Source organism: Microtus oregoni, unplaced genomic scaffold, assembly GCF_018167655.1.
Source record: "Microtus oregoni isolate MIOR12 unplaced genomic scaffold, Mior012 000032F_ref0000030, whole genome shotgun sequence".
Lineage (NCBI taxonomy): Eukaryota > Metazoa > Chordata > Mammalia > Rodentia > Cricetidae > Microtus > Microtus oregoni.
The window spans coordinates 13022296-13046844 of NW_024543091.1; the positions used below are offsets into that span (position 1 = coordinate 13022296).

The window sequence follows — 24549 nt, forward strand, 5'->3', positions numbered from 1 at the left end:
CCCACCTCTCATCCTCATCTCATCCTCCAGGGTAAAGTGGAGACCTTTTAAAAGAAATACTACAAATCATGGAGCAGTGATAGGTATATTATTCCTTTTTTCCTTTCTTTCATTCTTTCTCTTTTTTTGTTTGTTTTTAGGTTTTTCGAGACAGGGTTTCTCTGTAGCTTTGGAGCCTGTCCTGAAACTAGCTCTTGTAGACCAGGCTGGCCTTGAACTCACAGAGATCCACCTGCCTCTGCCTCCCCAGTGCTGGGATTAAAGGCATGTACCACCAACACATGGCTGGTATATTATTTCTGTAGTGTTATTTAGAGCTAGACAATCTGGGCTCTCTACCCCAGTGATACTACTAAAAACTAGTATGAAGTGAAAGCATTTTAAGAAGATATTCTTGTACCAAATAAATTTTGGAAGTAATTTCTGTTAAAGAATAGATTATACATCCTACGGTCCCTACACTCTGTGACTGGGTTCTGGTCTAGGAGAAGAGGGGAGAGTGTGAGCATGTTATGATACCAGTAGCACAAACAATGAAAAAGTATAAAAGCAAACTCTCAATAGCAAAGGGGTGCTGAAATTACTCCTTTATTAGTAATCTGTCCATCAAAATTCAGAAACTACTTTGAAAAACAGAAAGTATGACTGAAGAAAGGGCTCAGCAGAAATCAGTTGTCTGGTATGTTTGAAGCCCCGGGCTCAACCTCCAACACTGGAGAAAACAGAAAGCCCCTGGACTGGAAAGTGATAACAGAAACTGTAACTAGGTTTTTTGCTTTAACAAATTAAAAAAAAAATAGAAATCAACAAATCCACCAAAAGAACTGGTTAAGACTGAAAAGTATACCACGAGCTTTGCTTTCTTCTGAGATTTTATTTTTACAGTTTTAAATTGTACCTGTGTATCAGTAGGGAGTGGGGTATGTGCACCTGAGTGCACTGCCTGCAGAGGCCAGTAGAGGTCACTAGCACCCCCTGGACTTGGATTAGAGGCAGGATTTGTATGCTGGGAATCAAATTCAGATCCTCTGGAAGAGTAGTAAATGCTCTTAATCCCCGAGCCATCTCTCCAGACCCAGACAAGGTTTCACATTGTATAAAATAGTATATTGTTAAGCTGAATCTTCCCAATTATACATGGATGCTTTGTGTTCCTTAGGAAATGTGAAACAACATCAAACCCATTTATTTTTTTTTTTTGGCTTTTTTTTTCGAGACAGGGTTTCTCTGTGTCCTGGAACTAGCTCTGTAGACCAGGCTGGTCTCGAACTCACAGAGATCCACCTGCCTCTGCCTCCCGAGTGCTGGGATTAAAGGCGTGCGCCACCATCGCCCAGCTATGAAACCCATTTTTAAAGATAAGATACAGAAATGAAATAACCAGGAATAAATGTTGTTGACCAGTATCTTTAGACTGAGAGGAAGACCACACTAACAGGTGATCACTGGTGATATTTTTTTTTCATTTTGGAAGAAAAATAAAATTCAAGAAGAGTATTCTCCAAAAGTATTAAGTCCCCAGATAAAAAATGCTGTGAGCAAATTGCTGTTTTGGCATCCCGAACGTTCTGAAGGGCGTGCACTTACACAGATTGCAGTGTGCCTGTAAGGAAGGGTGGTTTTCTCCACACACTGACCGCTGCTCACATTCCACAGGTACATCTCTCTGGAACAGAGAACTCTGCGTTATCCTCTGCCATTTCCACACAGTTGGCTGGGGTAATTTCTTGTGCCACCAAGTTTTTCTTCAGTGATGCACTTAGGCGCCACCTGATTGTTCGTGTGGCTTTTGTTACAGGTTACTGGACAAGAAAATGCTGTGGTCGTTAGCAGGGCTGACACACCGGAGCGCTGTCGTTTTGTTTAGATAAAGACACCCTGCCTGCAGCCTGAATGCTTTTCTTTAGGGACACTCTGGCTAACAACAAACAGTGGGGATTCAGCCAGTGTGGCCTTCGAGAGGGACACTAACACAGCCTCTCCATGGAAACTTATTTCAATGAGCTTAAACTACATATTCTGGGAAGGATAACACATCAAATCTGTGTTCCCCGACAGCAGCTCCCCCACCCCTTCTCTCTCCTGAAAACAAACAGCACCACCTAGAGGCCACACTTGGTCTATCATTGATCCAGTTTCTTTCTTTGATCCCCCCCCCCCCCTCCGATTTGAAATCCTGAAATAAACAAACCTTGACACTTAATATTTGTAAAAACTTCATTATTTTTGAAAACTCTAGTTTAATGCATGTTATACACAATGAAGCTATGAAATACGCCAGGTAGATATGTTAAACCTAGATGATTTCTGTTCAGAAGATTAAGGACAGTCGAATCAGAATTGCATAATACCCTTTGACTTTGGAAATTTCAATACAGAAGCAAAACCAATTAGATGGGTAAAAAAACAAGCTTTATGGGTAATATGGGGAAAGGCTGTAGTTGAGGTAAAAATTATTTATATATATGTATATAAATATATGTAATATGTAATATATTTATATATATACACTAATGATGTTAAATTTTGCATGTATCTGATAATTTTTCAGGGATTCATTTTTCTAATCAAGCACTAGGAACCAATATTCTAAACCAGTGATTCTGAAACTGGGGTGATTTCTGTTCCCCACCATCAGCCACTTCTTGAAGACAATCTTGTTGCCACTAGGAACACACTGCTGCCATCTAGTGGACAGAGAACAGAGGTGCCTCAGTCGCCTTGCAGTGTCAAGGTTTCCACAACAAAGGATGTTCTTTCCAAAATGCGGTAGAGAGGGCGTGCCCTAGAATCCGACTCATAGACCTTCCTTCTGCTTTTAACTAGTACACCCAAAACAGGTTTTAAGATAACCTGAAAAATCATGTCATTCTGCAAAGCGGGAGGGAAAAATCTGTGTGTCCACAAACATGTATGTGCATTCGTGTGCATGCTGAAAACAATGATGGAAAGAAAGACAGAAATTAAGAGAATATATCCCAGAAATAAAACAACTAATAATACACCCAAGGTAAAATGAAGTATATAGAAACTAAAGGTAAAGAAACTGAATTCTAAGTAGCTCACAGCATAAAGTAACACAGTCACGTAGTTTAGCGCTGTAGTCTCTCACTCTTCCCCACATCCACAAGCCTCTGAAAGTATTTACAAAGCGACCCCAGCGAGCCTCACTCCATGGCTGTTATGGAATACTGGTATAGGTGATTTTTTAGAAGCTCACGGTAAACTGATATGCTTTGAAGTTTATTTTTAAGCTGGTATCTCTAATAATCAGTTTTTAAAGATGTATCTTATTTTTATTTATGCATATGTGGGGAGTGCTTTAATGTGTATGCACACAGGAGTGCAATGCCCATAGAGGCCGGAGGAGGGGGTCAGGTCCTCTGGAGTTGGAGTTCCAGGCATTTGTGAGCAGCCATGTGAGTTCTGGGATCTGAATTTGAGTCCTCTGGGAGAGCAGACACATTCTTCACTGCTGAGTGATCGTTTCAATCCCAGATCTGGACTCTCTTGCCTTCTGTTTCCTATTGTCTCTAAGAGTTTTCTGTTCCCAGGTCTTCATGTGCACACGTGCGAGCGTGTGTGTGTGTGTGTGTGTGTGTGTGTACATATAAATGTGTGTATATATACACACATACATGTATAGATAGATAAATTGATTAGATAGCTGTCCCTATGCTAAGCTTTCTCCATCAGAGCTCGAGATCCCCATGCCCACCTGCCTACAGATGTTCCCATCTGTGTGGCACATGGGAATTCACAAACCTCTTCCCTCTTTTGTTCTCTGTCAGTGAATGGTTTATCCATATGTAAGATTCCCAAGTTTATCTGAGTCTCACACTCCTCCAGCTGTCCCCAAGTGGGCACGGGAGACTCCAAATATGGTTGCTGGGACATAAGGATGGAAGGATAGTCAAAGATTGTCTAGAAATGTAAGTTACAGGGCTCTAGGCCACCCCCACTGAACTCTCATTGTAGGACTAGGGCGCAGAAATCTGCCCTGAGCCTCAGCACACGTCTCTGAGATGCACTCAGTCTTTGGGACCTGGGTCCTTGCAAAGTCTCTGTTCTAAGTTCTGACACTTGCCTACTCTGCATCCACTAGTAACCATAATTTCTCTTAACAAGTGGAATCCTCTCTATCAATACCAAAACATTTTGCCTTTAAGTTTAATTAACCATGTTGCATTAACTCTGTATGCTTATCTATATAAAATATTAATACTACAATATCAACATCATTTTGTTAGTATATATTTCCCATGCATTTCCTTTTCTAAAAGTTTTGCATGAGTTCTAATTGGTCTAAATAATAAAAACCCAGAGTCAGATATTAGGAGGTGAAATCTGAGAGATCAGAGAAGCAGTACAGTTGGCCACTAGAAAGACCTTTTACCTCTACCGAAGCCTCAGACTGAAGGGGAGATCCCATCAGACTGCACACTCAGACTGAATCCTCAGACTGCACTGAGTTCCTGTCTCCTCCTGCCTTATATTCCTCTCTGCCCAGCCACATCACTCCTGTCTCCACCTCCCTAGTGATGAGATTAAAGGCATGGGATCCTAAGTGCTGGCATCACCTTTGTGTGAGCTCTGTTTCTTTTTTAGACAGATTTAATATGTAACACCGGGTGGCCTTAAATTCACAGAGATCCATCTGCTTCTGTCTCCTGAGTGCTGGGATTAAAGGTGTGTGTCACCACTGCCTGGCCTCTATGGCTTACTAGTGACTTAACTCTGCACTCTGATCGCCAGGCAAGCTTTATGTGTTAGATCACAAACAAAATATCACGGCATAAAAGAAGTCCTTACATTACTTAATTTTTTACAAATGTATTTCCCAACTTTATTTTCTTTTATGTTTTATTTGGTCTTATTGTTTTTCCAATTGTCTGACAACCATTATAATTTAGTTTTAAAACTTGGTCCTGTTATTTAATTGAGATTAAGATTAGTTCAACTGCCTTATTTTATGCTTTTTTAATGTGTGGAGGACAGAGGTCCACACTGTTATTTTCCTCACTCCCTCTCCACTTTCTTGTGAATGTCTTTGTGTTTGTGTGTACACACGTGTGTGGGTATGCATGGAGAGTGGGTGTACAACTGTGTGCAGGTTTTTGTGTGGATGTTACTTCTCTGTCTGCGTGGGAGGATAACAATGAAGGCCATTCCTGGATTGACGGCGACCTTCAACATGTGGTCCTCATATCTTCAACGTGTGGTCCTCATACCTTAACCTATCAAGTGCTGGAGTTTCAGGTGTTTGATAACACACTGGGCATGAAATCTCTGGAGGCCAGAGGTCAACACTGGGTGTTTGTCTAGATTGTTCTCTCATGGTCTCACATAGAACTTGGAGCTCATCAGCATCACTAGACTGACTGGTCCACACCTAAGGCTCTCCTGTCACACTCTGTGGGGTTACAGCCTTGTTCACGACTGCCGGGGGTCCATACACAGGAACTCACATTTGAGTAGCAAGCACTTTACCCCTGGGTTCATTTCTCCTCTACTCCCCTCACACGTTCTTGGCTTTTAAGGAAAGGAAGGCAATGGAGATGGAGCTAAGCAACGCCGCTCACCCGTTCTCTGCAGCACTCACAACATAGGGCTGTTTGGAGAAGTCTCTCGCTCTTGCCAAGCATGTCACTGAGGCTGAATGTCCAAAAAGAAGTTCTTTAGCTGAAATCTAAAAATGTTGAAAATTAGGTTTTTGAACAACTCTAAACTTCTAGTAATAATAATAATACATTTTTTAAATATGCTAAGTTTATATATATACAAGTTTCAGGAAAACTGACCATAACACAGAATCCACAGTCTAGGAAACCTGGAGATGAAGGGACGTGTTGTTCTCAACGTTTTATTTGCTTGAGTTTGGGCTCCATCATGAAATTTCAATGAGCACTAGACCAATTCCTCAACATTTCCATTTTGAATACATTTAAGTCAGTGTCGCTGCTTCTTCTCATGCCCAGAAATTTCCCTGATGAACCCAGCCTGTGGAGGCCAGGATTTCATGCTGGGTGTGGTATTGAACCCCTGGTACTCCAGCACTTAATAGGCAAAGGCAGGAGAAGCACACATTGAAGATCATCCTCAATCCAGGAATGGCACCCATTAGTATCCTTTCAAACAAACTGAAAAGTCATGTCCACACAAAAACCTATACACATTCACAACAGTTTGACTCAGAATTATTAAAAATGGGAACACAACCAAGCTGCCCTTCAGTCAGACACAAGCCACAGGCCCATAGGCCAACAGCGGGTGTCAGCTGACTCAGCAGGTGAGCTGCATAGACAGGTTGAAAGCATGTGCTTGGTTTGGGTGAAAGAAAGAACCCTGGACAGCCCACTCTCGTATAACTCCAACTCTGGGATGCTCAAGACAAGACAGAACTAGGGATGTCAAAACATTGGTGCTCATCAAGGGTTTGGGAAAGCAGGAGACTCTTGGATCCAAAGGATTTCTAGAACAATAAAATGTTTCTGCATCACATGACAAATTGTAAACATATGTCAGCATACGTCTGTCAAAGCCCATACAATGCCACATCTTAGTGACACATCCAGGGGCACTAAGAAGGAATCAGCTATAATGTAAAATCATGAGTTCTAAATCCAATGATGTGCACGATATACCACTCCAGGGTGATAGGATGTCAGAGTTAGCGTCAGTTGTTAACTTGACACAAGCCTATAGTCACCTACTACTGAAGATTTGTATAGATCAGACTGACCTGTAGGCAAGTCGGAAGGGCATTTTCTGATTGGTGATTGAGGTAATTGGGCCCAGACCATTGTGGGTAGTACTGTCCTTAGGTACATCCCTAAGCCTGGGCTATATAAGAAAGTAAGTAGCAAGCCATGGGAAATAAGCCAGTGAGTAGTGTTCCTCTGTGGCCTCTGACTGAGGTCCTGCCTTCTGACTTCTTCAGCAATGAACTGTTACCTGGAAGTATAAACTAAATAATCACCTCCCCCCACCCCATGTTTTTCTGGTTCTGTTGTTTATCACAGCAACAAAAGTCACACTAGAACACACAGTAATGGCAGGAGACATTGGGTGAGGGATGAAGAACCCTGTGTCTTCTACTCAAGTACTTTCAGTACATGTGACCTTGCTTGATATCAAATAATACTTTAGGTGCCAATTTTAAAATACCTTTAAAAATAAAGCACTGAATGTTTTTAAATACCTAATTTGACTCCCTTCATCAAAAAAAAATAAAATGAACTTTTCTACACACAAAAAACTCATTTACAATGTCAATGTGTTGCTTTCCTACTAGTGACTTGAAAGTATAGCCCTAAGTACTTATTCTTTTATCATCTCACATCTGAAATGAAAAGTATATTTCTATTTTGTAAAGAAAAGACTCTGAAAATTAAAGCTATAGAGCAGAAAAACACAGGGCTGAGAGAGGGTTCAGCAATTAATTGTCCTTGAAAAGGGCCTGAATTTGGCTCTCAGCACCCACATGGGCTAAGACCTACTTGCAACTCAAGCTTTAGGGGCTCCAAAATTCTCTAGTGACCTCTGTGGGCACCTGCACTCATGTGTGCACAATCACAGAAACACACACACTCTCTCTCACACACACACGTACACACACACGTACACACATACACACACACAAATAATAAAGAATAACATAATGGAACAAAATTAATTTGAAAAAAAGTCTTGTGGATAGTAAAATATCTATATTTCACATGGCTCAATACCCACTTTTTCTCTAAACTATGTAAACATATGCAGGAGCCAATAACTAAATATTTCTCTCCAAGATAATGGCTTCCTTTATTTCTGCCATAATCAGAATTATTTTAAAAGATCTCTTGTCATACTAAAATGGTTGTGTTAAAAAAAATCATACAGTTTATCAAGATCACGTACTAGCTTTATGTTTTTCCTGGAAAATTCCTGAGGTTCCAATTCAGAAAACACTACATCCTTGTACCCAGGCACTACATTTGGGTGCACAGCCACTTGAGTGCCGTCCCTTTTCAATGGATGAAAAGCCACAGCAACTCTAGGTACATCACAGACATGCTATCCACCCAGAGAAAGTCCACAACAGAGCAAATATCTGAAGTGAACACCATTGCCTTGCTGAGATGGTCTGAGTGAAACGGTCCTCGTAAGCTCACGTTTGAATGCTTGATTCCCCAGGGAAGGGAACTGTTTGGGAAGGATTAGGAGGTGTGGCCTTGTTGGAGGAGGTATGTATGAGAGGTAGTAGGCTTTGAGGTTTCAAGAGTCCATGCTAGCCCCTTTCTTTCTACTTACTTTCTGCCTGTGGATTAGATATAAGCTCTTGCTCTATTGCTCCAGTGGCAAGCAGACATGCCACTGGGGTAGCAGCTAAGAGCTTACATGTGATGACTCTGGTCAGTAGCAAAAGACAAACTCTAGTAATGCCACTCATATAATGTACACAGAAGTCAAAGCCAGAAAGAGATAACGTCTTATATTTGCTCTACACACTGTTTTATTTTCATGACTAAATTTTCATAGTGTCCTAATGGTCAACATCCAGAACATAAGACCCACCCCATGCCCCCAGCTCAGATCTTCCCAGAAACTCCCCTTGCCCAGAAGATTTGAAAATCCCTTTCCTGGGCAATGAAACATCTCCATGGCCAAACCTCATCTCCTCTCCTAGCTCATCTCTCTTTGACCCTAGTTCACACCGGGATCCAGCAGCAGGACGTTTCCCACCTTGCTGCAGATCAGGTTGTTTCCTTAAACAAAATGACCTGCTTCTCCCACCTTGCCAGTGTGAGTCTCATTCCACTCCACATCTGTAATGCTGAGTTCTTCCATATTGGCACAATAGGCTTTTGGTTGCAAAGTCTTTTGTTCTAGACAAAATGCAGTTTAAGACAGTAACAGGAACCACTAAATGCCAGCAGCATCTCCCTGGTTCCAGTTTTGACAACCAAAAATGTCTGAAAATACCACTAAATGTCCCTTTGGTGGTAAACTAGCCTCCTGCGAAGAACCTCTGCTCTAACCCTAAGAAGACAACATGCTCCTAAAAGGAATATGACAGAACTTTCCAAGGGAACACCACATTGATGACTACCACCTACTTAGGACTCTCACAGGGTGGCCTAAGTAGCCAAGTCTGGCTTCTCCTATACTGCAACCTCAAGGGACACCAGCACAAGCATTCTCCTTCAGGTATGAACTCACCCAAGCTACCATTAGTGTGTATCCAGAATGCTCAGTGACCAAATACTGCACGAGTATTAGAAACACACTGAAGAAATGAGAAGCTAGGAATTCAAACTTCTTAAGCTTGTAATGAGCTGCGCATTGCCAAGCACCTCTTCAGCCGGAAAGTAATATAAAATAAAAAGATTGAAAAAGATTAGCAAGAGATTTTAGGCCACTTAGGAGTCTGAGTTTAAACGATAATAGAAAACATACATTTCGGATATATATGAGCACCATTTTGAAACACATTCACTACGCCACTACCCAGTCCTTTGAAAAACGTTCATAAACATTGAGCTGAGCTGGTCTGCTGTGCAGCTCTTGGCCGTCCTATAGCAGAAGGGTTCGGGGATAGGAGGTGTTAATTAATTACACTATAAAATAGAATTACAATTAATTGTTAATTTAAGTTTAAAAGTGACAGACTTTAAAGGCTAAAAATAGTTTTGATCTTTAAAAGGCTTCTTAATGAGGGCAGTACACTTTAAGTACATCATTAGTTTAATTGTTCAAATTGGGTCCGGAGGCTGCTGGAGTTAAGCAAATATCTATTCCGATATGTTAAATGTTTATGACTCGGGACAGAAACAATTAATTGCTAATCGATGGGTCCAATACTAGGTGAGGTCAGGTTCTGAAATCAGAGGGCGACAACAGTAAATTGGATGTAGAGGTTTTGATGTGGTCTGTAAAAACATCACAGCAGAGCAGGGACTCAAAGAATAGCAAGAAGGCTAGCCCGTCAGATATGTCCAGATAATTAAGATATTACTCATTTAGTTAATAGTGGCTTTCAGGAGTGCCTTTTGTTTATATTAATGGACCATATTTCTTTAGAACTCTACTTAAATGTCTACTCACTTACTCACCCATATAATTCAGGCTAGAGAAGAGTAAAACTCGGTGCGTCTTAAAGGGTGGCAATACTTAGCTAGTAGTGAAGACTAACCCTCTTCATACTTTCCACACAGCATCTTGATTTGTCCTGTGAACACCTTTTCCACCATCATGCAAGCCATTTACCATTACTGTAGGGCTGAGAAGCAGAATGACCACCACAGGTTTAATACCTGTGGCCTTGACGCACCTTCAGGTCAGGTGAGAGACTCCAGAGACAGAGCTGACCCTCCTGACTGCCGGTCACTATGGTTTGCTGGTCGTCTGTGATCATGATGGCTGTGATGCTGTGAGGAGGAGCTTTTCTTCCCCAGAGGGCCACAGCCTGCAGAGCACTCCTCATGTGGACGAATTCCAGATACAGAGACCCTGAGGAAAACAATGTATATCATTATTGTTCTTAAATTTAGGGGAGCTCACATCTGTAATTCTAGCAAGGGAGGCCCGAGGGAAGATTACTGGCACAAGTTCAAGGCTGACTTGGATTACACAGTGAGTTCTAGATCAACTGTATCTGAGAATCTGGGATGGAAGTCTTTGTGGCCATTTCCTGCAAAGCCAGATACATATATACTCCATGACCCAGCCAATCTTCTTTACTTCTTAGTCAACCAGAGAAAACAGGGTGTACCTATAGGATGATTGCTAACTACATGTGCAACCTTCCTCATAATACCTAAAAACTGCAAGCCAAATGTCAATTAATAGGTAACCAGATAAATAAACAGAGGCATAGCTACACAATGGGATACAATTCCTCAACAAAATAAATGGTCTAATTGACCCACGTGAATCCCAGAACAATTACTTGAAAATAACAAGTACCTGAAAAGAACAGTGTTTTATGATTCTCTGGGTAAAATACTGGAATGTCCATATTAGCACATGGTCATTGGAAGCAGAGAGCAGAGCAGGGAAGCCCCATGGACAGGGACATGCAGCTTTTAAAAAAAATTAACATTTATTTTATTTGCAGTTATGCGTATGCATGTGTGTCTGTGCACACGAGTACAGTCTCTCTGAGGCCAGAGGAAGGCTTTGGATCCCTTGGAACTAGAGGAACAGGGGGTTGTGAACTGCCTGCTGAGGGTGCAGGGCACTGAGCGCTGATCCTTTGTGAGAGCACCGTGGTCTCTGAACTGCTGAATAATCTCTGCAGCTTCAAGGGTGGTGAACATGTTCATCATCCCATCTCTGGTGGTGGGTTTAAGAGTATGTACGTACATATAGCAAAGCTTATGCTTTAAATGTATATATTTACTACATATTTATTATATTTTGCATGCCAATTATGCTTCATTAAAGTTGTTTTTTGCTTTGGGAGGCATTCTGGAAGATACTGTCACAACAAAGTCTAAACAAAATTCTTATGGAAACATAACCACAATTGTACATAAATTCACAATAAAGACTTATAGCCATGAAGATCATAAACCATGACCAATCAGAGGGCTTGACTACCCTGGGGACTAATAATAAAGGACTAATCTAAAATTCACCATAAAATGAACAAACAAACAGTTAGAAATTATTAGAATGGCAAGGACATTAAAACCTTAAAAAAAAAATAAGACCTGAGAACCTGAGGCAGGAGGACACTTGTTAAAGCACAGGCTGGACTTAATAAAATCTCATTTTTTCTTCTTTTAGAATCTAAGGTTTGATGTTATAGCTCTCTAGTAGACAGCTTACATTGCATTCATGGCACCTTGGGTGTAATCAGTTAACAACTGAAGGACTGGCCAGATCAACTTGGTCTAAGGGCAGTGTGGGGATTGTCCTTATTGTTGATTGACATGGGAGGGCCGAGTCCACTATGGGCAGTTCCACCCCAGGACAGGTAGTTCTGACTTGTACAAGAAATCAGCCTGAGCAAGCCTTTAAGAGCAAGATAGCAAATCTTGTTTTCCACAGTTCCTGCCTATGCTCCTGCTAGAATTCTTGCCCTGGCTTCCCTCAGTGATGAACTCTGACCTGCGCGTCCTCTCAAGCACTGTAACTTACCCAGATACCATGGCTTATCTTTCTCATGAAAGTTTCCAGAATGTTCCCAGCTGGTTCTATGGCTTACAGCCATTCTTAACCCACTTCCATTCTGACCTCAGCAGGTACCAGGCATGCACACAGTACGCATACATACATGTAGGCCAAACACTCATACACATAACATAAAATGAATAGACCTAAAAATATCTTAGGTTTAATAGCTAAAGGGCCTATTATAATGCTGGATTTGATGCAATTTAATTAGGTCTAAAGACAAATATAATAGATATGAAGTAAAAACAGCATTAAATTTTATCTCTAAAATTACATATTTAAACATACATTATATGTCAGGAACATCCCAACCAAGAGCAAAATGTCACTTTTGATACAATGTTTAGATGTTCCACTTTCTGTGCATAAAATAAAGCCAAACTCACCTTTAAATTTTCAGAATTTAGCTCTTGAATAAGAGAAGATTTGGGAATTGTTACTTGCAAATGATTTTGAACCATTCAAATCATGAATTGAGACTATTTTTACATTCTATAAAAAGTCCTTAAATGGGGGTACTGATAATCACGCAGGAGACTGAAGCTCATTCCCTGTAACCAACAAATAACTGAACCTCAGGAAAAGACAGAAGACCAAGCCACCAAGAAAGGAGGAAAAAAGAAAATAAATAAAATAAAAAGGCTCCATCCCTTCAAGTTGAAAGGGGCATAAAGCTGAGAGTGCCTGGGTCCTCCCCTTACCTCCTCATCCCTACTGGTTCTGTTTAGTAATCTGCCCCAGAGCTTCTTGCATTTTCTCCTGTCATCTTCTGGGAATGAGAAACCAGTTCTGGGAGTGTGTTTTCTCTTTCCTTGCCTACCATGTCTCTTCCTCTGCTTCAGTCCTGTGCACTGAGATCATCTTGATTCTCCCTTTTTGAGCATTTCTTTTTAACACTGAAGCAGTAGAGGCAGCTTGGTACCCAGGATTAGCATATCAGATGACTCTTGCAGATGAGGTATGCCTATCTTTACATCCGGATCTACAGAGCTGCTCACAGATTCCAGCAAAAGATCTCTGCTCTGACAGAAATGAAGCGCAGCTCCCCAGCAGGGTGCCTGCCACGTTGTAACATCTGGGAAAGGTGGATTCAGGGCTGGGAAAGAAATCAAACTCTCCAACCTGTGTATTTAAAGAATGGAAAGCAATAATGTCTTCATTTGGGTTTCTATTGCTTCGAAAAGACACCATGAGCACATCACCTCTTATGAAGGAAATCATTTCATTAGGGCTAGCCTACAGTTTGAGAAATTTAGTCCATCTTCATAGTGGCGGGACATGGAGAATGTACAGGCAGCCATGGTGCTGGAGGAGCTGAGATCTTGATCTGCAGGCAGCAGAAAGTAAACTGTCTCCCACACTGGGTATAGCTTGACCATATGAGACCTCAAAGCCCACCCATATATTAACACACTTCCTTCAAAAAGGTCACACTAATTTCAACAAGGCCACACCTTCTAAACTGTCACTTCCTATGGGATTTAAACACACAAGTCTATGAGGATCATACCTATTCAAACCACCACCACTAACTAAAGTGAAACATGGCCTGGGGCAGAAACAATTTAAAATCACAGAAGGCTCTAGCTACTGCAGGGTTTGAGAAGCTATATCTGTGCCTAAGATTCCAGCCTCCTGGCCACATGGTTGTGCTGACAGCTCAAGACAGCTGTATGAAATCACGGCACGAGCTCAGATTGACTTCAAGTAAAACATTCTGCGAAGCTTAAACAGCAGTGCCCAGCATATTCTAACAGTGGGTGCCTCCCAATTGCCCTGCAGAGCCAGTCTCTGCCATCAAGCAGGAAACTCCTAAAAAGTCCCTGCTCCACCCCCACCCTAGCACCTTGCCTGACAGAGGTGACACTTGCTAAATATTTCTTAAGTGATGATATTCAATCCAGACAATGGGAAAGAGACTTTAAAACATGGAGGTTGGGGGCTAGAAAGATGGCTTGTTCTTCTTCAGAGGACCCAATTTCCTAGCACCCAAGTTGGGCAGCTCATAATCACTGGTGACTATCTGAAACCCTGATCCTGGTCTCTGTGCATCAATGAATACTTATCAGCTCTCTCTCTCTCTCTCCCTCCCTCCCTCCCTCCCTCCCTCCCTCCCTCCCCCTCTCTCTCTTTCACATACACACACACACATACATTTAAAAGATTAAAAATTAAAATTATTAAAATTATGCAAATAAATGCTCATTATCATTGGGTAGAGAATAAAGCTGCATTGGTTTAAAGCATGGCAAACTGTAGCCATACAGAGAGAGAGAGAGAGAGAGAGAGAGAGAGAGAGAGAGAGAGAGAGAAGGCGGGTCCAAGTGACTCCATGTAGCTGCAGAAACCTTATTGGTAAACCATGAGCCTAAAATATAAAATAATAGGAATGGGTTAATTCAAGATGTAAGAGTTAGCTTGTATAAGGGGTTGTTGTTGTTTTATTCTGTTTTGTTTGTTTGTTTTGTTTTTGTTTTTTGGGATAGACTTTCTCTGTGTAGCCTTTGCTGTCCTGGAACTCACTTTGTAGATCAGGCTGACCTCAAACTCAGAGATCCACCTGCCTCTGCCTCCTGAGTGCTGGATTAAAGCCGTGTGCCACCACTGCCCAGCAGGTGTTTTTATTTGTGAGTTAATTACAGTATACTACTTTTATTTAAAAAATAAACAAGTCTGGGTTATTGTGCACAAATCACCTTCATAAACTTCAAAAGGACAAAGGTTTCAAGGAGGAACAAACTAGAGGGCACTGTCGCAAAGCTGGCTATTGGTAGTAAAGTCCTGTTCCATGCTGGAAAAATGAAACAGAAGGAGTCAGCAGAAAGAGAGCACTTCTATACAGACCCTGTCATTTGTATGGTCCCTGCCACAGCAACCTTAGCCATAGATGTATGAAGCAGTCAGAACCTGAGGGAACCTGAGCATCCTGCGTGCTTGGCATGGTCCTCACAGAACCTGAGCATCCTGCATGCTTGGCATGGTCCTCACAGAACCTGAGCATCCTGCGTGCTTGGCATTGTTCTCACAGAACCTGAGCATCCTGCATGCTTGGCACGGTCCTCACAGAACCTGAGCATCCTGCATGCTTGGTATGGTCGTCACAGAACCTGAGCATCCTGCATGCTTGGCATGGTCCTCACAGAACCTGAGGGAACCTGAGCATCCTGCATGCTTGGCATAGTCTCCACAGAACCTGATCATCCTGCGTGCTTGGCATGGTCCTCACAGAACCTGAGCATCCTACGTGCTTGGCATGGTCCTCACAGAACCTGAGCATCCTGCGTGCTCGGTATGGTCCTCACAGAACCTGAGCATCCTGCACGCTTGGCATGGTCCTCACAGAACCTGAGCATCCTGCATGCTTGGCATAGTCTCCACAGAACCTGAGCATCCTGTGTGCTTGGCATGGTCCTCACAGAACCTGATCATCCTGCGTGCTTGGCATGGTCCTCACAGAACCTGAGCATCCTGTGTGCTTGGCATGGTTCTCACAGAACCTGAGCATACTGCATGCTTGGCATGGTCCTCACAGAACTTGAGCATCCTGTGTGCTTGGCATGGTCCTCACAGAACTTGAGCATCCTGCGTGCTTGGCATGGTCCTCATAGAACCTGAGGGAATCTGTGCATCCTGCATGCTTGGAATGGTCCCCACAGAAGTGGGTCTTTCAAAACCTGCCAGCTTACAGAGATTCACAAAGCAAAAGATTTCTTGAATAAGACCACTAGAAGAAGACCACGTCATAGAAAAACCAAAACAACAATAATAAATACATTTACTTAGTTGAAGGCTAGCCAAGGCAAATAAGAATAACGCACACATACACTCCTGTGTTCCACCCTCAGAAGCATGATCCTGTCTTCTACCGTTGGAAACATAACTACTCTCAAATTAACCCTTAGTCAACATCAAAGCAGAGTTCCTCATCAACACCAGTGAGTGGTTAACTGCTACTTAGAAAATTGTAGGACACAATAAAGTCAGTTTACAGCAAGCCCATGGCCAACATCAATTTAAATGGAGAGAAACTCAAAACATGCCCACCAGAATCAGAAACAAGACAAAGATGGCCACTCTCTCCATACTGATTCAATATAGTATTGAAGTCCTAGAGAGAGCAATAAGACAACTGAAGGAGACCAAGGGGATACAAATAGACATACATACACACAGAGGATACCTATAACACTCCTGAACAATAAAGTAATGCCTGAAGGTATCACCATCCCTGATCTTAAATTGTACCGGAGAATTACAGTAATAAAAACAGTATGGTATTTTGGCATAAAAAAAGTGATATCAATAGAATAGAATTGAAGACACAGAAATAAATTCATACATTTATGGACACCTGGTGTTGATAAAGAGTCATAAATATACACTGGAAATATACATTTTCAACAAATGGTGCCAGTACTGGGTGAATGAATGTAGAAGAATGCAAATAGATCCTTACTTAACCACTGTAATAAGAAGGCTGCTAGTTTGTTCCCAGCTGCTTAGCCCCAAAACAGTCACACAGAAACTGTACTAATTAAATTATTGATTGGTTCATTAGCTCTAGCTACTTATTGGCTAACTCTTACATATTAATTTAACCCATTTCTATTAATCTGTGTATCATCATGTGACTGTGGCTTACCCACTAACGTTCCCTTGTCTGTCTCCAGCATGGCTCCATGGCATCTCTCTGACTCTTCCTTCCTTTCTCCCAGCACTCAGTCCAGTCCTCCCTGCCATGCGCTACTCTGCCCGGCCCTACTCTGCTATAGGCTCAGAGCAGTTCTTTATTAACCAATGATATTCATAGGATATAGTGGGGAATCCCACATTACCTCTCCTTTTCTGTTTCAATAAGAAGGAAGGTCTTTGCTTCAACATAGAAAAATTACATATAACAAAACAGGTATCAAGCAAGAATTACAGTTATATCTATTTTATCTTTTATCATAACTAAGGAAAACTTTATTATAACTACCTATTCTTCAATTCCATCAAAGACTCCAGAAGGATATAATATTATCTATGTAAACAGGAAGTGCATTATAAGCAACTTCCAAAACTCTAGAATTGACAGAGACACCTCGCTGCCTGGACAGTCATCCAAAGTTCTTCTGTATCATTGGGGCATCCGTTTTCAACCTACCCATAGTATAGGCCTATAGTATCTAGCAAACTTTCTCATAAATCAGGAAATTTCAAAGACAGTTCTGCCTATATTGGAAGTTTGTCAGTTACTTTCTTCTGTGTCCTGAAGAATATCTAGCAGACTCATTCATAAAGTAGGAATCCTGAAGGACCATCTCTCACTTTTAGGCAAGTTCAGCAGTCATTTTTCTTCTGGTTCTGCAGGTCCAATTCATCAAACAGTTCAGACAAGAGCAGTTTCTTACCAAATGGCTAACCAATGGGATTCTTGGATGCTCATCCCCCTCTTGAAATAATTGGTGCTGTCAGGAGATATGTCTCATTGTCATGATAAGTCCTAAATTCTTAAAACATTTCAAATGCCATATTCTGTAGTCTTTAAAAGGTTTGAAGAATATACTCCATAAAGCCACAGTGGTTAGGTATAGAGCAAGGCACTGGGGAGGAGGATGAATCTCCCTATGAAGGGGAAATACAATAGACATTTATGGAAGGAATAGGAGTGGGTTAGAATGGGAGGATAAACCATGGAGAGAGAGAGGAAAGGGGACAAAGCAAAGGCATACAGGGAGGGACAACTAAAATTAAGGGCATTCTGAGTGAGTTGTATAGAAACCTAATACAATAGAATCTTCCTGAAATATATGCATACATGAAGGTGATCTAAATGAAACTGCCAAATAACAGTGGAGACAAAGCCCCATCTGGACATTTCTTAACCAAATGAAGCTTCCAGTATTGAGAATAGGTTACATCTAGTCGAGTTCTTGGCTGAAACGATCCTATGGACACCCACAAATAACCCAAGCTATTTCCAAGGCTACTGGTGGCTCTCCAGAAACTGATGGGTAGGCCCTATTGCCGAAGACAACACCAATATAACTCACAGAACATGGATAAGTTGAGCTGGTGCCTACCTTGAGTCCATCTCTATGGACTAGTGCTCACAGAACTGGAAGATGCATTCTGCACACTGCCTATGGTGAGAGGTAAACATCAACCCAGCTACAAACCCTTCTATCTAAAACAGTGACCTGCCTACAAGATGCGCTGGTGCAATGGTGGCACAAAGCTTGTGGGAGTAACCAACCAATATCTGATTTGACTTAAGACCCACTCCTTAAGATGGTACCCATATCCGAGATTGCTTGGATGGCCAATAACCTGAGAGTAGACAGGCTAAGGAGCTAGGGAAACATCAAATACTACTGTTCTGCCAGAGGAACATAGCAATAAGATGATCCCTAATGACATTCTTTTATACTCAGAACCGTGCCTTGCTCACTCATCATCAGAGATGCTCCCTTCTGCGGCAGATGGGAATGAACACAGAGACCCACAGTAAGACAATCTGCAAAGAATGAGAGTGCTTGGGACGCTCAATCGTAACAGGAAATGTCTCTTCCAAATTCCTCCCTTCGAGGAACCATGCAGATAAGGAGGTAGAACAAGGTAAGAGCCACAGGGGATGAAGGACACAAAGGGATCAAGGCCTTCTAGACACAACAGTGCTGATAAACATATGAGCTCACAGAAACTATGGCCACGTGTACAGGGCCTGTACAGGTGTACAGCAGATGGGGTCCTGGAGCTTAAAGAAGAAATGCGCACATGGCCCTGTCTCTATTCTGAACCCAGAGTTATCTCCAGTTGATAGCTACTTGCAAATGAAAAATTAGTTTTCTTTTAGGAAGTCTCACTTAGGGAAACAAACCACTTTTAAGGGTAGGCTCTGTGTCTAGCAGTAGACGGCCAAAGAAAACAAACCCACTGACAATGGCATTTTTGGAGGTTCTTTGTCTCATAATGTTGTCAGGGCTTTTTTTTGGTCTTACAGATCCTTCAGGTATATGTTATGGTTTCTGGCTTTGTGTTTTTATGAAATTCCTGTGTGTGGGAGCATGTGTGTCTCTGCATCTATATGTGCTTCCTGTGCTTTCCATTTGACTCTTTTTGTTTGTTTGTTTGTTTGTTTGGTTCTATTTCAGTTTGTTTGGTTTCGTTTCATCTTATCGTCTTCTCTTTTATTATTATTCTTTAGATGTATATTTGTTTGTTTTTATTCTTCTCTCATACATTACATCACTACTGAAGTTTCCCATCTCTCCATCCGTGTGTGTGTGTGTGTGTGTGTGTGTGTGTGTGTGTACCATCTGTCTGGTTGGTTTTTAAAGAGAAACAGAAAGGAGGGTATGGGTCTAAATGGGAGGAGAAAGGAGGAGGAACTGAGAGGAGCAGAGGGAGTCAAAACCATAATCAGAATATACAGCCTGAAAGAAATCTATTTTCAGCAATTACCTTAGGAGGTAATATCAATTAAGCAGACATGCAGATTAATCTCTGCTCTTCCAATACTCATGATCCAGGACATGCAATAAAACGAACCAACCAAGAAATTGCCTCCCAGTTGTTGGAGAGATGAAGCTCCAGCTTTACAGATCCCAGCTCTACCTGCTGAGTTACAGGGTTTTAGGAAGCATTGCCTGTACACTTCACCTCTTCTTGTTAAGTTACGTAGCCACAGCACTAACAAAACTAAACAACAGCCAAGTGTGTTCTGTGCAGGCATTGTGAGAGGACAGGTGCTAGCGTGGGAAAAGAAACATGAGCAGCTCAGAGGAACTATTTTTGAGACACACACGTTCATGTCTATTTAATCTGGGAGCAGTTCAGAGAACGACAGTCCCTACATTTAAACCCTCAGGGTTAGGCCTTAAGAGAATGCTGCTTTCTCAGGGACATTTTTTTTTGGTTGTTTTGTTTTAAATTGTGCTACATTTAATTATCCAAATATTTTATACTTAAAGCCATTTTTTAAACCTAAAACTACCTAGCACTCTTTAGTCCATTTAGAAAAGATCTGTTTCATTATTTTTAAATCACATATGTGGTGTGGGGGGGCATAAGTACTTGAGTGCAGTACTCATGGAAGCCTGAAGAGGCGCCAGACCTCCTGCAGCTGGCCTTATAGGGAGTTGAAGCCTACAGATATGGGTGCTCGAACCAAACCTAGGTCCTCTGGATGAGCAGCAATTGCTCTCAAACCCTGAGCCATCGGTCCAGCTCTATGTCCATTCTTAAACCAAACAAATACTTATTTGTGCAGTTGCTGTGCAATTGTTGGATTGGGCAGCACAGAACAGGGAAAGAGGATAAACAAACTCTCAGCTCTCAATGTCCTTATTACTGAGTCACCCAGTGGTTAACTTTAAGTAAGCCTTTGTGTTGTTGGCAAAGCAGTTGTTTGTGTGTGTGTGAATTGAATAAGCCCATTTCAGTGTTGAGTCATATATTTTTCTAATTTCCTAGGACGATATGGAAAACAACTTGCCTAATATATTTGCTTAGGTTAACACACGAAATTCGTCTATGTAAGAATAAATCTCTGGTTCATGTTGGGATGGACTCCCCTCTCCCATGAGCTCCTCTGCCCACACCATAGTGTGGTCAGCACCATGTGAGCACTGCTCCCCTCAACTCCACAACTTAGGGTGAAATAAACTAATTATAAAATAAAACAGAATAAATTGCAGTCCATAAGCATATCCTTAGGAATCACACATGTCTACAGAGTCCTGACATATATATGCTGGCTTTCTTTTTGACAATGCGCAGTAAAACAGCACCCACTAATCTTGTGTTTGTCTTGTGCTACTGGATCACGTGACCACAATGCCCTGTCACAGTGAGATTTTTTTCTCACCTTTCATTTCACCCCAGTTTTTTGAAACAGTGTCTCTTGTAACTCAGGCTGCCCTTCAGCTATTTTTGTAGCTGAGGCTGACTGAACTTCTGATCCCCCTGCCTCCAACTCCCAAGAGCTGGGATTACAAGAGTTAAGTAATCTTTGGACACTGTACTATACTGAGCACTCACTGCTGCCTTAAAACCCTGCTGTGGGGGCTGGGTAAATAACTCAGGTGTTCCGAGTACGTACTGCTTTTGCAGAGGACCCAAGTTCTAGTCCCAGCACCTACACTGGACTGCTCAACATAGCCTGCAATTTAGTTCCTAGAGATCTAATGCCTTCTTCTGAACTCTCTGGGAACCTGCACTTCCTGCACTTTCATGCATATACCCATACACACATATACCCATACACACATACACACACATATACACATATAGTCCTATATACATATCGACATAAACCCATCTACACATACACACATATACACATACACACATATACATATACACACATATAACCATCTACCCATACATAAATATACACATATGCCCATATACACATACACACATATACTCATATACACATATACACATACACACATATACCCATCTAACCACACACATATATATACATATACCCATAGACACACATATATCCATAGACACATACATACATATACACATATACCCATATACACATATATACATACACACATATACACATACACACATATATCCATAGACACATACATACATATACACATATACCCATATACACATATATACATACACACATATACACATACACACATATACACATATACATATACACACATATAACCATCTACCCATACATACATATATCCATAGACACATACATACATATACACATATACCCATATACACATACATATATACATACACACATATACGCATACTTTTAAAAAGTAATAAAAGCATTGAAAACATCCCGACACAAAGGCTATCCATGTGCCTTTGTTTCAGATCCTTTCTGTCATTTAACAAGCAAAGTCATTCACCACGTGAGCATCCTTTTGTCACTTTAATACTCCAGCTTTGCCTTATTGTAGTTTACTTTTTTCTAAGTGTGCCATGCTAATCTCCTAGAATAACTTCCTTGTCTTGGTTCCAAGTTTCATTTTCTGCCAGCTCAATGCCTCCCTTATTAGTTCTCACTCTTTTTCTCTTCAACTGGCCTCTCTTCTCCCTGACCACTTACTTGTCTTTGTTTGCATTTGCTTTAAAAGACTTATTGCATACCCTCTGTGTGCTGGAGGCTTTGCCGCCCTGTAGGGCTTTCCACAAGACAGACTGTCACACACCACCGGGAGTTTGCCCATGTCTGACGAGACAGGTGCCCTGAATGTTTCTGGGAACCCAGACACCATGTTTAAGCAAATTCAGTTGCCTGTGTGGAGACAGCTAAGGCAGGGTGGTAGTTGGCGTAGAAGGGGCTTGCACAAGTGGAATCTCTCATACCTGCTGAGAATCAGTTCCATCTTGTCTGCTGTAACAAAGTCAGTGTCTACACCACTGCGTCCAGCCTGAGTTCATGAAGCACAGGCATCTTCCAGAAATCTCAACAGCAGCTAGAAATCCAGCACGCGTGATCTCCTGCAGTAGGGTTCCCACTGAGGAAGGCATCTCTCCTGGAGTTGCCGGGAGCTAGTCTCTCACCCCTCGGCTCTTCCTCCACAAATATGTTTTCCCTAGGCTCAGCTGTCCCTTAGCCTTGACTCCTATATTGCATGGGGTTTACCCCCTCTCCGTTCCACACAAACCAGTTATGAATGTGAATCCACTGCCATTGAGTCCATCCCTTCTTCCCTGAGAGATGGCAGAGGGCAGCGGGCCACCTACCGGGAAGCAATTCTGTGTAGAGTCCTAAACTGTGATTCTGGTGTTTTGTGTGTGTGCGATGGCTGGGACCAGGCTCCTTGGAAGCCTTTGAGCCCATCTCCTGCACTGAATGCTTCTACCTACACCTTCTACCTAGCAGGGTGCTTGGGGAAGGGTGGGCAGTGTGGAGATACAGAATTGTAACACAAATAAATGAACGTTGTCTTACTTAAATCCCTGATTGTATACCTGTGAGTGTTTGTCCCTTTGTACGCATACACTTGCCTGTGGAGGCCAGAGGACAACCTCAGCTGTCACTCCTCAGGTGCCATAAACCTGTTTCCTTGACATCAGGTCTCTTGCTGACACAGAGTTCACTGATAGGCTAATCTGGCTGAGGGTCTAACCCCAAGGTTCTGCTTGTCTCTGCCTCCCCCAAAGTTAGTTACAGGTTACAGGTGCTTTGGCTACAAGGGTCTTTAAAAACTTCTCTCTCTCTCTCTCTCTCTCTCTCTCTCTCTCTCTCTCTCTCTCTTTCTCTCCATACATGTGAAGTCAGAGAACAGCTTATGGGAGTTGGCTCTCTCCTTCCACCAAGCAGGTCCTGGAGATTGAACACAGGTTCTCCATCTTGACAGCAAGCATCTTTATCTTTACCTGTCCCTTCTTACTTCAATGGGTGTTCTGTCATAGGCCAGACAGCTTTCTTTCCTTTTTATTTTCCTCATGCCATCCCTTTAGGAAAAGAATCTCCCTGGCCTTGGCTCGTCCCATCTCCCCTTCTTTGAGCACACATCCATACTTCAATTGACTTTTCCTGTCTTTCTCAGTCACCAGGAAACCTTTATAGATCTGTCATTCATGTTTACTAAATCCCAACTATCACTTGGACACTGGAGTGGGGCGTTTCCACCTTTCCTAATTCATCCGCATACCTGCTGTTTAGTATTTACTCTCAGGGGGAAGACAGCTGGGCGAATCTGAGTTCCCTGGTGAGGAATAATTATATCCTATGTCTGTCTGACGTCAAGACCCATCCCACTTCTCAAAGGGCTTGAGAGTGAGGGTTGAGACAGCATCATCTCCTGCCTAATCCACAGGAGCAAGCCTGTGTTCCAAAGAAAAGGAAACAATGCAAAACAAATACAACTTAAGCTCAACCACAGAGTGACTGAGGTTCAATCCATTCTTCAGTCTGAGGGTGTATCTACAAAGAGATTTTGTTTCTTCATCTACAAAACCTATTATTTACGCACTCAAAGTCAACAGTGTGGGCAGTGTTCATTCAAAGTACCAGGTCTAACAAAAACAGGAGAAAACCTGTTGAAAGGGTGATCCTGCGACCTAAGATCGTAACTCAGAGACGAGTTCCACACAGAGCGTGGTCTCCAGTTCGGAGTCCAGGAGCTGAGGAACACCTTCAGGGCCGAAGAAGACCCAGCACTGCGCTGCTTTCTAACCTTGCCCAGCCTCTGCCCATTCCAAAGCAGTCCCTGGCAAGTAGAACCCCCTTGCCCTCCTCTGCTAGGTTCCTACTTACCATAGAAGTCATTCTATAGCTACAGCCACAAATTCTGTCCCTGGGGCATAAATAAATGCTCAACTCCTGGAGTTCACGGGCCAATGAGGGCCTAAGAGGCCTCCAATCGATCCAACCCATTTTAACTAGCAAGAAACTACCTAGTA

The 24549-nt window shown here is 42.1% G+C and overlaps 1 protein-coding gene across 1 annotated transcript in view; it reads right to left on the reverse strand.

Annotated features, from left to right (window-relative positions):
* Positions 1 to 24549, reverse strand: part of Wdr72 (WD repeat domain 72) — a 172333-nt gene that overhangs the window by 142064 nt on the left and 5720 nt on the right. The window contains exons 2-4 of the mRNA XM_041679848.1: positions 10316 to 10494; positions 5583 to 5689; positions 1588 to 1666 (exon numbers count right to left, since the gene is read on the reverse strand). Of these exons, the coding sequence (XP_041535782.1) occupies positions 1588 to 1666; positions 5583 to 5689; positions 10316 to 10468 (339 nt within the window). The 5' untranslated portion in view covers positions 10469 to 10494. The remainder of the gene's footprint in view (positions 1 to 1587; positions 1667 to 5582; positions 5690 to 10315; positions 10495 to 24549) is intronic.